This window comes from Artemia franciscana, chromosome 6 (genome assembly GCF_032884065.1).
Source record: "Artemia franciscana chromosome 6, ASM3288406v1, whole genome shotgun sequence".
Classification (NCBI taxonomy): Eukaryota; Metazoa; Arthropoda; class Branchiopoda; order Anostraca; family Artemiidae; genus Artemia; species Artemia franciscana.
The window spans coordinates 1,012,649-1,028,546 of record NC_088868.1 but is presented as its reverse complement, the minus strand read 5'-3'; the positions used below and the strand labels follow the sequence as shown (position 1 = coordinate 1,028,546).

Here is a 15,898-nt window from a genome sequence, read left to right as displayed (position 1 = left end):
ATTTTGTTGCGAGCGTCAAAATATGGCATAAGGGAAGCCTATAGAGTCTCAATTAGAATCAAAACGAGAACAATTATTTTTTTCGCTCATCCCTTCTTGATTAGTGTTTAGCGAGGAAGACCCATCTTTTCAAATTCCCTGGATTTCCCCAAAATAGCCCCCTACTGTGTGATAATCGAATAAAGAATTAGATAATAGAAAGAACAGTAACTAGGGGTCGATTGACTCCACCAGGTGTTGTCCAAAGACGATCAGTAATGGACTAAGCGCTAATTTCAATTACGCTTTTGTGTCGGTTTCAGTAAATAGCATATTTAGTCTTGACTAATCTGCGACCAAAGACACATGCAGCCCCCCCCCCCCCGTCACATAAATAAATATTCACTTGAATAAAAATAGTAAACGGAATTGTGTGTAAAAAATGAACTACTGGGAGGGCCAAAAGGGTAATTTGGCCGAGAGTATTATTCGAATATATTATATTATTTAAGGCTAGATAAAACTGCGATTGAGGTGGTGATGGGGGTGAGATAGTGATTTTTCACATGTGGTGATTGGGACCTGAAAGAGCTCCAGATCTTTTAGGACCTTGCAGTGTTACTTCAAAGTAGCAATAACGTCAAAATAAAAATATCCTATGGTCACATGGACCCATCTTTGCTTTCACAGTAAATATCCAGAATTTTTATCGGGGGGGGGGGGCATATCCGGATAGTCAATATGTCACAAGCCCCCCCCCCCGGGGGGGGGCCTTGGGATATAAAATAATTTTTTATCCATATTATTGGGGTTGGGGAGACTGCCGCCCCCTGTTCCTCCCAAAAAGGAGCCCCTGTTTGGCTTATCCATACTTTAAAAGCTTGGTTTTCTAAGATTTCGTCATTTATTTGTATAAAAAGTATTAAGTTTTCACGGTAGTACCACATTTCTACCTGTGTTGCCACATCGAGCCGTGAAAATAAACAAGCAAAATTAGCTACCCTGGAATTTGTAATTCATGCATTAGCATTATTATCGTGTTATCTGTAGTTTAAGTCGTTACGGTGAATAATCAGCGATTTTGTGTCACTTGCTGTCGCTTCTTCCATGGGTCTTTCTTTAGCTGTTCGGAGCTATTCATCATCTTGCATAATTTCGCATGCTTCATAGAAAACAAAAACGATACCCCCCCCCCTGGGAAAAAATGGTATAGCTTGCTCTTCAAACACATACATGCTCTTTAAATGTATCATCATTCACATGAAGAATGTTTTTCCAAAACTATGCCTCTAAGCGATTTTTCCAAAAATCGTGACATATCGAGATCGTATTTTCAGGCCCGTTAAATAAAAAAGAAAAAAAAAGTAGCCGCTTTAAGGAAAAGTAATTGAATAAATATATAATTGTTGCTCGCTTACATGCAGAGACTTAGGTAGAGTGCTCATCTTTGGCTCTTCCCCTTACCGAAATCCTGCATCTTCTCAAATTTCAAGGTACTTCTTATTCAAATTATTAAATGCTTTTTATTATTCCCCCCTAGAATATTCCTAGTTACGTGCATGAATGCATACCACTGGTTAGGGCTTGAGAAATGTTAAAGCCTCGTTTGATTAAGCATCTCTGTCATGACAAGGATTTTGGCCATTTGATTTGATCTGAGTGGGCGTTCGATTTGTAAAATGTTGACATCATCCCGACATTTTGTCCTCTTTTGACAACATAAAACTAAGAGTCCGTCTTTTTCCAATTGACGGTGAAATTATAAAATCAAATAGCAAGTTCAAAATGGAAAGTAAATTCATGACGCTTGTTTTAAAAAATGGTCTGTTTCTGTTCAAGAATAGAATTGAGTCGTAGAATCAAATAACTATTTCAATAACAGTTAATACTTGAATAAATAAAAGTTAATACTTGAATTGAATAATAGTATGAATATACCAAATACACCAAATTTGAAATTACCACCAAAAAAATTTTTGGATTCCCATGCTATTCCCAGTCGACGTAGATAGGTACATATTTCACAACAAAAAGAAAAATATTGAACAAGATATGGATTTTCTGTCAAAGAAGTACCAGTAGGTTGAGTGCAGCTTAAAATAATAGCAACAATTTATGAATTATTAATGACTTGATTCCAAAGATTTGGGTTGTTGGCCGCTCAGCAATTGACATTATGAAAAAATATTATGTGATTCTTGTTAGAAAAAAGCCTTTCCATCTTAAACAAAAGTGTTGATCTTTCCTCGTGCGTGTATCAAACAGTTCGTGGTAACCAACTGTTAGTCAATAGTAAGGAGCCGTTAGGCCCCTTACTAATGAAGTTATTAGGAAGTCGTCAGTAAGTATTAGTAAGGAGCGGCCGAATAGTAACTGAAATACATCAAAAGAATTGAATTATTATGCTGATTTATATAAGTTTAATCAAGTTTAATCTTACCCATCAGAAGTTAAGAGTCTGAGAAAAATTTGCCTTATTTTTGAAAAAAAGGGGAAAAACCCTTTAATAGTCACAGAGTCTTAATGAAAATCACATCTTCAGATTCAGCGTATCAGAAAACCGTATTGTACAGGTTTCAGGCTCCTATCTACAAAAATGTCGAATTTTGTAATTTTTGCCAGAAGAAAGATCACGAATGTGTGTTTATTTGTTTTTGGTTTCTGTTTTCTTTTTCCCAGGGATGATTGTATGGACCCAGTGGTCCTAGAATGCCGCAAAAGGGCTCATTTGAATGGATATTAAAGTTCTAGTGCCCTTTTGATGTAACCAAAAAAATCTAGAGGCAACTAGGCCCCCTCCCTCGCACATTGTTTAGAAAGCCACCGGATCAAAATTTTTAGATATCCATTTTGTTCAGCATATTCAAAAAATTTAGCAACTATGTCTAGGACGTCTTCATCCCCCACACTCCGCGGGGCAAGGGCCGCAAATTATGAACTTCGCCCATTGTTTACATATAGCATTGGTTATTGGAAAGTATACAGACGTTTTCAAAGGATTTTTTTCTGGTGAGAGGGGAGGGGTAGGGAGACGGGGTTACGTGGGAGGATCTTTTCATGTGGGAAGAAAATTTTCATGAAGGGGGCGCTGGATTTCCCAGCATTATTTAAAAAACAATCAGAAATTAAATAAAAACAAGTTTTTTCAACTGAAAGTAAGGATCAACATTAAAACTTAAATCGAACAGAAATTATTACATATATACCCTCCTTAATACCTCAATCTTTAAGCTAAAGTATTTTTAGTAATCTCAAAAGAGCTATTTATTCTAATTAAACGGCCTTTGCGATTCATGGGTCATTCTTAAAGAATTGGAACAGAATTTACTTTAACGAAAGAGTCATAAAGTTATACGAATACATAAGTTCGTTAAATAAGTTAATTCGTAAGTTATGCCTGTTTATTACTAATAAAAACGTTCGTAAATAAAATTGAAGATCTACTGCTCTTTTTAAGTAGCCAAAAAATTGGAGAGCAACAAGGTCCCCTCCCGCACTCCTTTTCCTCAAAATCTGCTGATCAAAATTTTGAGAAAGCTATTTAGCAAAAAAATTGATATGCGAATTTCGTTTTAATTATTCATGTACGGTGAGCCAAAAATCAAAAACTTAATTAATTTAAAAACATTAATAAATCAAACAAGAAAACAAGTTTTTTTTAGCTCAAAGTAAGGAGCAAAATTAAAACTTAAAACGAACAGAAATTATTCCGTATATGAAATGGACTGTCCCCTCCTCAACGCCCCGCTCTGTACGCTAAAGTTTTTTGTTGTTTTAAAAAATAGAGTTGAGATAAACAGTCAAACTTTAGCGTAAAGAGCGATGCGCTGAGGAACGGGACAACCCCTTCCATATACGGAAAAATTCCTGTTCGTTTTAAGTTTTAATATTGCTCCTTACTTTCAGTTAGAAAAAAACTTGTTTTTTTTTAATTAAATGGAATAAAAAACAAAGTGCTGAATGGACAAAATGGAAGAGGACTTCACGTAGCTGTTGGGTTAGATGTTGCTGTTGTCTTCCTAATTTTCTGCGACGTGTCCTCATTTGGAAATGCCTTCAATTATACCGAATACAGTTCTAACAAAAGTCCCTACATCACTTTTAACTAAGTCCTTACCTCACTCTGTATGGGATTAAATAAAAAAAACTAATTTTTTTAGCTGAAAGTAAGGAGCGACATTAAAACTTAAAACGAACAGAAATTACTCCGTATATGAAATGAGTTGTCCCCTCAACAATCCCTCGCTCTTTACGCTAAAGCTTTTAATTGTTTTAAAAAGTAGAATTGTGGCTAAGAGTTAAACTTTAGCGTAAAGAGCGAGGGATTGCGGAGGGGACAACTCATTTCATATACGGAGTAATTTCTGTTCGTTTTAAGTTTTAATGTCGCTCCTTACTTTCAGCTAAAAAAATTAGTCTTTTTTATTTAATTTCTGAACGTTTTTGAATTAATGCATGTTTGGTTTTGGCTCTCCGCACATAAATTATTAAAATGAAATTTGTATATTAATTCTTTTTTTGGCTAAATGGCTTTCTCTTAGTTTTGATCAGACGATTCTGAGAAATAAGGGGTGGAGAAGGATGCCTAGTTGCACTCCAATTTTTCGGTTACTTAAAAAGGCAACTAGAACTTTTAATTTTTAACGAACGTTTTTATTAGTAAAAATTATACGTAACTTAAGAATTAACTTACGTAACAAACTTTCATAACTTTATATTTTTATTATGTATATGAGGGGGTTTGTACCCTCGTTAATACCTCGCTCTTTACACTAAATCGTAAGTTTTGTGCCGATTCTTTAAGAATGACCCCTGAATCAGAAAGGCCGTAGAATAAATAGTTGAAATTACTAAAAAAAAACTATAGCATAAAGAGCGAGGTATTTATCTCCTCCTAAATACCTCGCTCTTTATGCTAAAGTATTTTTAGAACCCCTCATATGCGTAATAATCTATGTTCGTTTTAAATTTCAATGCTATTCCTTACTTTCATTTGAAAAAACGTTTTCATGTTTATTTTTTCATTGTTTTTTTTTATAGTAATGCTAGAAAATCCTGCGCCCTTTTCATTGAATTTTTCTTCCCCCATGACAGATTCCTCCAAGGAAAGATCATCCAACATAGCCCCCTCTCCTCAGCCCCACCCCCAAACAAAATAAAATCCCCCTGAAAACGTCTGTACACTTCCCAATAACCATTACTATATGCAAACACTGGTCAAAGTTTGTAACTTGCACCCCCTCCCCCAAAGATTGTGGGGAAGTAAGTCATTCCCAAAGACATAGTTATTATGGTTTTTGACTATGTTGAACAAAATGGCTATCTCAAAATTTTGATCCGTTGACTTTGAGAAAAAATGAGCGTGGGAGGGGGCCTAGATGCCCTCCAATTTTTTTGGTCACTTAAAAAGGGCACTAGAACTTTTCATTTACGTTAGAATGAGCCCTCTTGCGACATTCTAGGACCACTTGGTCAATACGATGACCCCTGAGGAAAAAAAAAACAACAAACAAATAAACACGCACCCGTGATTTGTCTTCTGGCAAAAAATACAAAATTCCACATTTTTGTAGATAGGAGCTTGAAACTTCTACAGTAGGGTTCTCTGATACGCTGAATCAGATGGTGTCATTTTCGTTAAGATCCTACGACTTTTAGGGGGTGTTTTTCCCTATTTTCCTAAATAAGGCAAATTTTCTCAGGCTCGTAACTTTTGATGGGTAATGCGATTCTTTTGATGTAGCTATTGATATCAAAATTCAATTTTTTAGAGTTTTGGTTACTATTGAGCCGGGTCGCTCCTTACTACAGTTCTTTACCACGAACTGTTTGACTATTCTCTGGGTCTTTCTTTCACAGGAAATTAAGGTCACTATCAACATCAGTAAAATATTAATTCCACAGCTAATAAAAAAGGCAAAAATCCTACATTATACATTTTTTTTACCATATTCCAATTCCATTTCCTTTGTATCGTGTAAAGATATTTATTACGTTATCACTGCCCTGACAACTATGATAAAAATAAAATAGTCACTTTTTTCAGAAATGAACGCTATCCGGTGAGTTTCAAAAGAAATCTATTTGCAAAGGGAACATCTATAGAAATTCAATTATTTACTTTATCAGCAACAAGTCAAAAGTTATCTACTTATTTTGTTAGTTCTGAGTTAGAATTCTATTAGCGGATTCCAATCTGAGAAAGAAACTTCGTTTCCGGAGTGCTTCCGGCAGCTTTCTAACCAAGTTGTGAGCAGATAAATCGACAGTGAAATTAAATATCTTATTATTTTATTCAGGAAAGTGATGTTAGAGTTTTATGGGATAACTGGGGGAGTAGGTCCAGGGAATCTAGGTCGCTAAGACAGAACCATAGCATTATTTTGAAGACGAGACGGGGGTACGATTATATCATTCTTTGAAATACTAAGGACAATGAAACCAAATTTGATATTTAAACCAGTTTTTATCAACAAACCAGTTATACCAATAAAGAAATATGCCACTTTTAACAATAAAAAAGATGTACATTCGCAGCTGCACAGTTCTGGTGGCAGCGGGTGTCAAATTTATAAAAGTAGACGAGAGGGGAAAAACACCCAAAAATTGAGCGAGAAAAAAAAGTGGGACCAAGTGGGTTAAGCAGATAGATTATAGCTTTTTTGAAGGTGAAGTTGCTGATCTACAGATCGTTCATGTTTGAATTTTTATTAACGATAAGTGTTGTCAAATTTTTTGATTAGTTTTTCTTATTTATTCTCACAGTTGCGTGGTGACGCTGACCACTATATGACACTATCGTATCAACTTCATATTATGAAATAAAAGGTAAAAAAAGGTAAAGGATACGGCATTAGACTTTACAGTCTCTACCGGCGGTGCTGATCTCCGTTTCTTGGCCCTTCAGCCAGGAAGTGCAATGGGGGGTTGGGGGCCAACCATCCTGTGCCTTCGCACACCCTTCCTGTTTACCTTCCCCAGATTTCTCCAGGTACCCATTTAAAGCTGGGTCGACTCTGGCTAAGCTTACAGAGTCACGCCACTGACTCCCGTCCCAAACTGAACAATTGGGTACACTGGGATTCGAACCCGCGTCCTTTCAGACAAAGGATCCCAAATCCAGCGCACCAACCGACTCGTAATAGCACAAATAAAATCTTAGAAAATCGCCACTTTCAAATATGAATAGATTTCATATTGAGTCAGAGAGTATTTTCTTTTTTGGTACTTGTCTGTTATAACGTCGACCACTAAAGTTATTCATCCATTGACACATTGTAGAAACACACATTGTAGGGGGTGGGGGTAAAGTATCTGAAGTGAGAAAACAATTCTTACTTATATGTTCAATAATTGTACGTAACAGATTTCGCATGTATAACCATTACTTTACCCCCCCCCCCTTAATTTGGAGATATATAGCCCAAATTTGTTTCGAAAGTGTTATATTTTTATCGTACTTAAATATATTTTATTAGGATTAACCTAACTTCACTTCTGGATTGATCGGCGCTATAACAGACCAGTTACCTTTTTTCATTACTGGCTCTTTATTTACAGGTACTTATTTCGATAACTGTAGTTAGTTCTTTAAAGGATTAACTGTTATAAATCTAGAAGCGATATATTAATTTATGTATTTTTAGAGTGAGAAATGGATTATGCTATATGTCTGGCCTGGCTTGAAAATGCAAAAAACTGTTATTTGCAAATATTGGCTATTTAAAAAAAATTGCTATCCTCAGATAGGCTAATCTTATTATTTTGAGAATTATAAGCCACATGCACTTGTTGAAACTTTAAGAGTATACAAAACCAAAATAACTGCGAGTGAATATACAAAATTTCAATCAGATCTTTTAATTAATATGTTTTTTGTGAGGTTTTCTTCTATTTTTCCTAACTTTATTTATTTGCTAATTTATCACAACTAAAGCTAGCCCCGACAGCCCATTCCTAAGACATTGTATGTGGAAAATACAAATTCCAGATTCAGATCTAAAGTTGGTCAAGAAAAAGATAGATACAAAAGTCAACATTTCAAAAAGGTTAAAAAAAAAATTAAACGACTTGAACTTATAAAGGTATTATATCGATTTGCTAAATCACAAAGAGGAGAAACAAAGAAAATAATATAAAATGAATGAAATAATTTTTGTGGGGTTATGAAGGGAACAAAACTACTTTTAAAGGACTTTAGGTTTAAAAAAAAGACTGTACAAATAGAATGCTCAAAATTAGTAAAATCAAATTTACACAATGATGGTAAAACTGGGAGGGGAAAGAAAAGAAGTTGAGGAAATTCACTTATTTAACATATTGACTATTTAGAGGGGGGGGGGAGATTCTTCTATATATTTCTTTGTAAAAATTTATTTGGATAAGAAGTGTTCATTTCTCTCGAAAAGCAGTAAAAGTTTTATCTTAAAGTCAGAATGTCTATTAAAAATTACTTTTTTTAACACAGAGAAAAAAATCATAAGGAATTTTGTAAAAAGACTATACAAATAAAATGTTTAAAATCAATACTTTATGCTTTACAAAATAATTGGTAAAAAGAAGGCAGGCGGGTATGGAAAGAGGGGGAGCGAATTCGCCTATTTAACATATCAATAGTGTAGGAGGAAGAAGTTCCTCTGTGAAAAAATTTTATGGAACAAGAATCGAAATTTGAGTTGAAGCAGAAGAAGGCAAGAACAAAGCGATGAGCTTTTATTATTAACTTATTTTATATTAACTTATTTTATTTGTTTTAAATTATTTTATTTATTAACTTATTTTATTGTATTTATTATATCACTTTGTTACTGACTGATAAAAGTCAGAGTGTCAAAATCATTAAGCGATTTTTTATTTAAGATCCATTTTTTCTTTTTTTTGGAAATGTAGGGACAAATTATTATGAATTTATTGAAAAAAGACTATAAAAATAGGATTTTAAATTTAGTAAAACAAACATTACATAATTAGTACCAAAGACGAGTTGGGACGGGGAGGGAAGGGAGGATTCACTTACATAACATATCAGTTATGCAGAGAGAAAAAGTTTTTCTGTATTTTTCTGTAGAAATTTTTAACGGGGCAAATATCAGGATTTTGTTGATACAGAACGAAGGAGGAGCGTGGGAAGGCAGAGAAATAAGCTGTATCGCTAATTGAAAGCAATAAAAGCTTCTCCTTAAAGTCAGAGTATCAATTTCTTAGATTGACTTTCTAGTAACCACATCTTAACAGCAGCAGCGTCTGTCAACGACAAGTATAAAAAAGAAAAGAAAAAAATATTTACTCTTTGTCAGGATCGAAAAAATATATAACGTTCTTTCTAGATTGACTTTCTAGTAACGTTCTTTCTAGATAATGTTCTTTCTAGATAACGTTCTTTCTAGTAACGTTCTTTCTAGATTGACTTTCTAGTAACCACATCTTAACAGCAGCAGCGTCTGTCAACGACAAGTATAAAAAAGAAAAAGAAAAAAATATTCACTCTTTGTCAGGATCGAAAAAATATATAACGTTCTTTCTAGATTGACTTTCTAGTAACGTTCTTTCTAGATAACGTTCTTTCTAGATAACGTTCTTTCTAGTAACGTTCTTTCTAGATTGACTTTCTAGTAACCACATCTTAACAGCAGCAGCGTCTGTCAACGACAAGTATAAAAAAGAAAAAGAAAAAAATATTTACTCTTTGTTAGGATCGAAAAAATATATAACGTTCTTTCTAGATTGACTTTCTAGTAATGTTCTTTCTAGATAACGTTCTTTCTAGATAACGTTCTTTCTAGTAACGTTCTTTCTAGATTGACTTTCTAGTAACCACATCTTAACAGCAGCAGCGTCTGTCAACGACAAGCATAAAAAAGAAAAGAAAAAAATATTTACTCTTTGTCAGGATCGAAAAAATATATAACGTTCTTTAGATACTGGTGCATAATATCACTTGATTATTGTTAAGGCTGGGATTTATATAGTTAGATACTGAATAGTCTGCACGCATTAAAATCTTGCAAAAAGTGAAAAATTTGCAAAAAACAAAAATCATATCAATAATCCCTTTTAAAGTAAACTTGATTCAAAAGGAATATTCTTACTTCAATACTTTATATAACAGCTTGTCAAGAACTGATCTAGCAAACAAGGCAGAATAGCATCCTTGTGAGATGTACAATACCATGGAATTTTACTTTAAGCCCTCCTTTGACTCCACCACTGACTCAGTATCCCTACTCTGCTAAGAAGATTCTTCTTTCTTCGAAGTGATTTTACTACCTTTATTAGAGTCTTTGTCTTCATTGGCGTTTATTATTGTTTTTTTTTTGTTTATTATGTTTTTTTCTTTTCTTAAGTTTTCTCTGCTTTAACAATAATACACATAATAACAATTCACTCGATATACAAATAAATGTTCAAATGGGGATAAATCCATTTATCCCCATTTATCCAAAAAGATACCTGATTTAAGGTGTTACGTCGAAAATCACGTGATATATGAAATAATAATAGGATACATAATAACACTAAGATACTAGGATACATAATAATTTTGTTAAGAATATTCTTATTTCTTCGAAGTGATTTTACTACCTTTATTAGAGTCTTTGTCTTCATTGGCGTTTATTACGTTTTTTTTTGTTTATTATGTTTTTTCTTTTCTTCAGTTTTCTCTGCTTCCCTCCTTTTTTGTAAGATGAGTATTCAATTTTATCACAATAACAATAATACATATAATAACAATTCACTCGATATACAAATAAATGTTCAAATGGGGATAAATCCATGTATCCAAAAGGATACCTGATTTAAGGTGTTGCGTCAAAAATTACATGATATATGAGATAATAATAGGATATATAATAACGCTAGGATACATAATAAGATACATAATAATACATAATAACACTTACCTGGTGAACATTGAGAAGCTGTAGGCGTAGACCATGCGGACTTGTATGCTGAATCTGCGAAAACAAAGGTGTTACAAGACTCCAAATATCCTAAGTACACCAAACATTATTGCAGATCTTTAAGAGGTCTACCCACAGTCAACCCACTTTGGACGACGTTAAATAATTTTTTTTTTTTAATGAACGTAAGGAGTAAAGTTAAAACTTAAATTGGATAGAAATATTTTCGTATATGAGGAGGCTGCCCCCTCTTCAACACCTGTCGCTTTATGCTAACGTTTGGGTTTTTTTTTACAATTCTCTAAGAACGACTCCTGAAACACAAGGGCCGTTTACTTGGAATAAAAAAATTTTGAAAGTGCCACAAAATATTAGGGTGAAGAACAGGGGGATGAGGAGAGGGCAACCCCCTCGTATAGGGATAATTTCTGTTCGTTTTCCGTTTTGACGTGGCTCCTCACTTTCAGTCTAAATAAATTGTTTTTATTTATTTTTTATCTTTTTAAAATCAAGCAGGGGTATCCTCCTCCCATTTCGTGGGAAGTTACCCTCCGAAAATCTCCCTGCGGAAAGTCCCACTGATAATTCTATATACAAATCCTATATTTAAGCAGTTGGCAAATTCCAATAACTCAAAAACATCTCCTAGTCTTTTAGAACTGTTGGTTGGATACAATCAACTCATGGAAAAAAGGAGAGACAAAAAACAAGCAAAATTAAAAACAAATACACACGCATCCAAGATTTTTCTTCTGGCAAAAACACGATATTCTCCATTTTTGAAGTTGGGAGCTAAGAGCATCAACAGTAGGGGTCTCGGATACCCTGAATCTCATATTTGATTTTCGTTAAGATCCCTTAAAAAACACCGTTAAAGGTGTTTTTCCCCTTCTTCCAAAATCAGACAAATCTTCTTGGGCTCGTAGATTTTTTTGGGTAACATTTAACTAAATTGGTTTTAAAAATTTAGTCTGTTAGGTTGTTATTGCGTATATGAGGGGGTTGTCCCATCTTCAACACCTCACTCTTTACACTAAATTTTGAATTCTTGTCACAATTCTTTAAGAAAGACTGTTTAAACCGTTGAATTTGAATGATAAATAGTCTTAAAGAACTTTAAGACTTTAGCTTAGAGCGAATGTTGAGGACACGGTAGGCCTCATCATACGCGGAGTGATTCCTGTTCATCTTAAGTTTTTATGCTGCTCTTTACTTTTAGGTGAAAAAACTTATTTCTTAATGTAATAGCTAAAGAAAGTGGGATTTAACCTCATTTTTGTTTAGCTTGCTGTTTGATATGCTGTCAGTCAAGCGAGTATATAAAACCATCTGTGGACAACATTTGAAAAAATCCTTGGACAACATCTGAAGAACATTTGGCAAATCTTCCACGGCCTTTCAAATGGCCCACGTTTCAGGACCAAACGTAAATTACTGACATTTTACAAAAAGGCCTCAAATAAATTACCGAAAGGCTTCCAATATTCTAGTCTGACTTTGCAGACTTGTGTCTTTATTCTTCCAGTCTTTATCTAACTGTAAAAAAATAAAAATAAAATCTGAAAAAAAACATCTTCACTACATCCATCTAGCCATTTCTTAGACCAGGTTTTTTGTCCTCCATACTGTAAAGTAGTACTCTCTTTACGAAACTCTTGTCTTGTGTATAAGCTCACCATCTATTTTCTAGATAAATTCTAATCAGGTACTTATTAACTTTAACACCCAAAATCTTATTAATCACACACACACTATAAAAATTATTTACCCCCTAGCGCTGGCAATTATTACTCTCCTGTAATAATTATTACAATTATTATAGGAGAACATAAAAAAAGGCTTAAAATCGATTTTAAACCTAAAAAGAAGGAAACCAAGAAAATTCAACTTTAGAGAGTAACGAAGTAAGAGAGTGAGGAGAGTAAGAGTGGTCTGTCAATATAAAAAAAAATATAATTTGAGGGAGGAAATTAAAAAGATCCAGAAAGGCAAATTCTATGAAAATTATGGTAAACAATTCTATATGGAAACCATTCCAAACATCAAGATGGTAAAGAATGCGTCACTAGACCCTTAAGGTCTGAAACAGAGGTGCTAATATCCGTCTCAATGCCCTTCAACAGGGAAGTGCAATGGGGGATGGGGGCCAGCCATACTGTGCATTCGCACATCTTTCCTGTTTACCTTCACCAGATTTCTCCAGGGACCCATTTAGAGCTGGGTCGACTCTGGCTGAGCTTAAGGAGTCACACCAATGGCCTCCGTCCCAAACCGAATAATTATGTCCACTAGGGTTCGAACCCTCGCTGTCTCGGGCAAAGGATCCTAAATCCAGCGCACCAATTCACTCGGCTAGACGGCCTTATCAAGATGTCATGAGAATGAACCCCAAAGCCCTTACTTCTTTCAAAAATGCCAACCGTTTGCGTGGCCCCGTTTATTTAAAATGATTTGATTTTTTTTCTTTCATTTCGTTCTTCTGGAATAAACGCGGGTCGGCGGTGTGACTCTGTTAGATCAGCCAGGGTCAACCCAGCCCAAATTTAGGGAAGGTAAAGCGGAGGTTTGTGCGGATGCACAGGGTTACTGGCCCTTACCCCCACTTCCTAGCTAAAGGACCATGAAACGGATGTTACCACTGTCGGCAGGGATTGTAGTGGTAACAGTGGTAACTGTCGGCAGGGATTGTAAAATCCAATGCCGTATTCTTTACCTTTTTTCTTTCATTTATTTAAAGTAAATAGCCTTTCAGATACTATATTTGTGACTAATTTCTATATTATTTTTTTTTTCAAACAGTTCGTGGTAGCGAGCTGTAAGTATTAATCCGGCTCAATAGTAGCCAAAACTCTAAGAAACGGATTTTGATACCAATAGATATATCAAAAGAATTGGCTGATTAGGCTGATTTTAAATATATAAGTGTCATTAAGTTTAGTCTTACTGATTAAAGGCTACGAGCCTGAGAAAATGTCCTTGATTTTCGAAAAATGGGGAACCACACCCTAAAAGTATTAGAATCTTAATTAAAATCACACAATCAGATTCAGTGTATCGAAAACTCTACTGTAGTGGTTTCCAGCTCCTACCTGCAAAAATTTAGAATTTTGTTTTGTTTTTTGTTTTTTTTTTTTTTTGTCAGAAGAAAGATCACGGGTGCGTGTTTATTTGTTTTTTCCCCAGGGATGATTCTATCGACCCAGTGGTCCTAGAATGCCTTGAAAGGGCTAATTTGAATGGAAATTAAAAAGTTCAAGTGCCCTTTTAAAGTGACCAAAAGGATTGGAGGGCAACCTGACCTCGTCCACACCCCTTTTTTTCCCAATGTCGTCCGATCAAAATTTTGAGATAGCCATTTTAATCACCATGATTGAAAGGTGCAATTACTATGCCTTTGGATATAACATGACCCCCCATTAGCCCCAGGGTATAGGTATTTAAGTCAAAATTCGCCCATTTTTTACGGGTGGGAGGGGCAAATGTTTTGCTGGGAGTTTTTCCAAGGGGAAATTTTCTATGGAGAGGGAAGTTTCCTGGGGTTTAACTTGTCAAGGGAAATTACACACCAGGGAAATCTGCCAGGATTCCTATACAAAATTCTTTTTAAATGTCTATCTCTCTATTTTCCGTCTCAATTTTACGCTGGAATTGTTACGGGTAGTTGTCCGGGTAAATTTTCACCGGGATTGAATTGTCTAAGGGATCTTTCTATGGGGAGGGGATTTCTCCGTAGAGGTGGGGCCAGATTTACTGGCATTACTTAAAAAAAATTGAAATTAAATTTTTTTAAATGCAAGTTCTTTGTTTCACTGAAAGTGAGGAGAAACGTTAAAACTTAGAACGAACAGAAATTATTACGTGTATGAAGGGGATTGCCCCCTCCTCAACACCTCGTTCTTAATGTTAAAGTCTGAATCTAGTCTCAATTCTTTAAGAACAACTCCTTAAACACAAGAGTCTTTTAATTAGAACAATGGGAAGTTTTTCTTATAAGTACTAAAAAAACCTTTAGCGTAAAGAGCGAGGTGTTGAGGAGAGAGCAATCCATTTTATAAAACGTAATAATTTCTGTTCGTTTTTTTAAGACTTGCTTTTTTTAATTTAATAACTGGTAAAACTGGAGATTTTCCATATGTCTACTTTAAGCAATCTAAAACTATAGATTAAGACGCATCTATGGTGTTATTTAAAAGGCAAACAAATTTTTACTTTGAAAATTTTCCTTCAGTGGATCTTCCTCTTCAGTGGATCCTTTAGAACCTTTAAAAAAGGAAAAACTTATAGAAAATCTTCAGTGAATAAAAAAAAAATGCTCAAAAGGTGCCTCTGCAGAATCTTGGAAATCGCCAGTCCCTTGTAGTACATAAATAGTATAGCTAGTTTTAATGCTACCTAAAAAAAAAAAAAAAAAAAAAAAAAAAAAAAAAAAAAAAAAAAAAAAAAAAAAAAAAAAAAATCTTGGCTTTTAAAGTGATGCCCTTTCCATTTTGAGAGAAATTTTCAAGTTATCACATGGTGTTGGCTGACTCAAGTAATGATGGATATTGCAGAATAGTTACAAGCTAGTTATACGGGGGCTCAGCCCGCCCCCCCCCCAATAATATTTTTAAAGAGTTGCTCTGACCTCCCCAAATTCTGCGAATATACTCAAAATCAGGGATGGAGTCATTCGTGAAGAAAGTGTTAAGACTAATTAGGCCACTTTGGATTGAAGAAAATGCCACCACTAGGATGAAGGGCTGTATATTTGGCCAAGTCATTGGTATTTTAGGGCTGAACCCACAATGGACTGCAACATACACTAAAAACGGTTGCACACTCTTTGAAATACACACAGGGAAAAGCTATTTACAGTCACGAGGGATAGTAGAGACAGATGAAGGGGGACCACCTGCCCCACAATCTGATTCGTAGGGGGAAGGGGAATCGTGATGCACTTTTGGTCTGATCAAAGAAAATTCGAACACTAATTTCTCGGTTCTGGAACACACCAACGATTGTCTTGACGATGTATTTAA

At 34.8% G+C, this 15,898-nt stretch overlaps 1 protein-coding gene across 2 annotated transcripts in view; it reads right to left on the bottom strand.

Moving 5' to 3' along the window:
• LOC136027887 (DNA-binding protein D-ETS-3-like) overlaps window positions 1-15,898 on the bottom strand; it is an 87,249-nt gene that overhangs the window by 30,952 nt on the left and 40,399 nt on the right. For both annotated transcript variants that reach the window (XM_065705312.1, XM_065705313.1), the window contains exon 5: window positions 10,881-10,934. In XM_065705312.1, coding sequence (XP_065561384.1) covers window positions 10,881-10,934 — 54 coding nt within the window. The remainder of the gene's footprint in view (window positions 1-10,880; window positions 10,935-15,898) is intronic.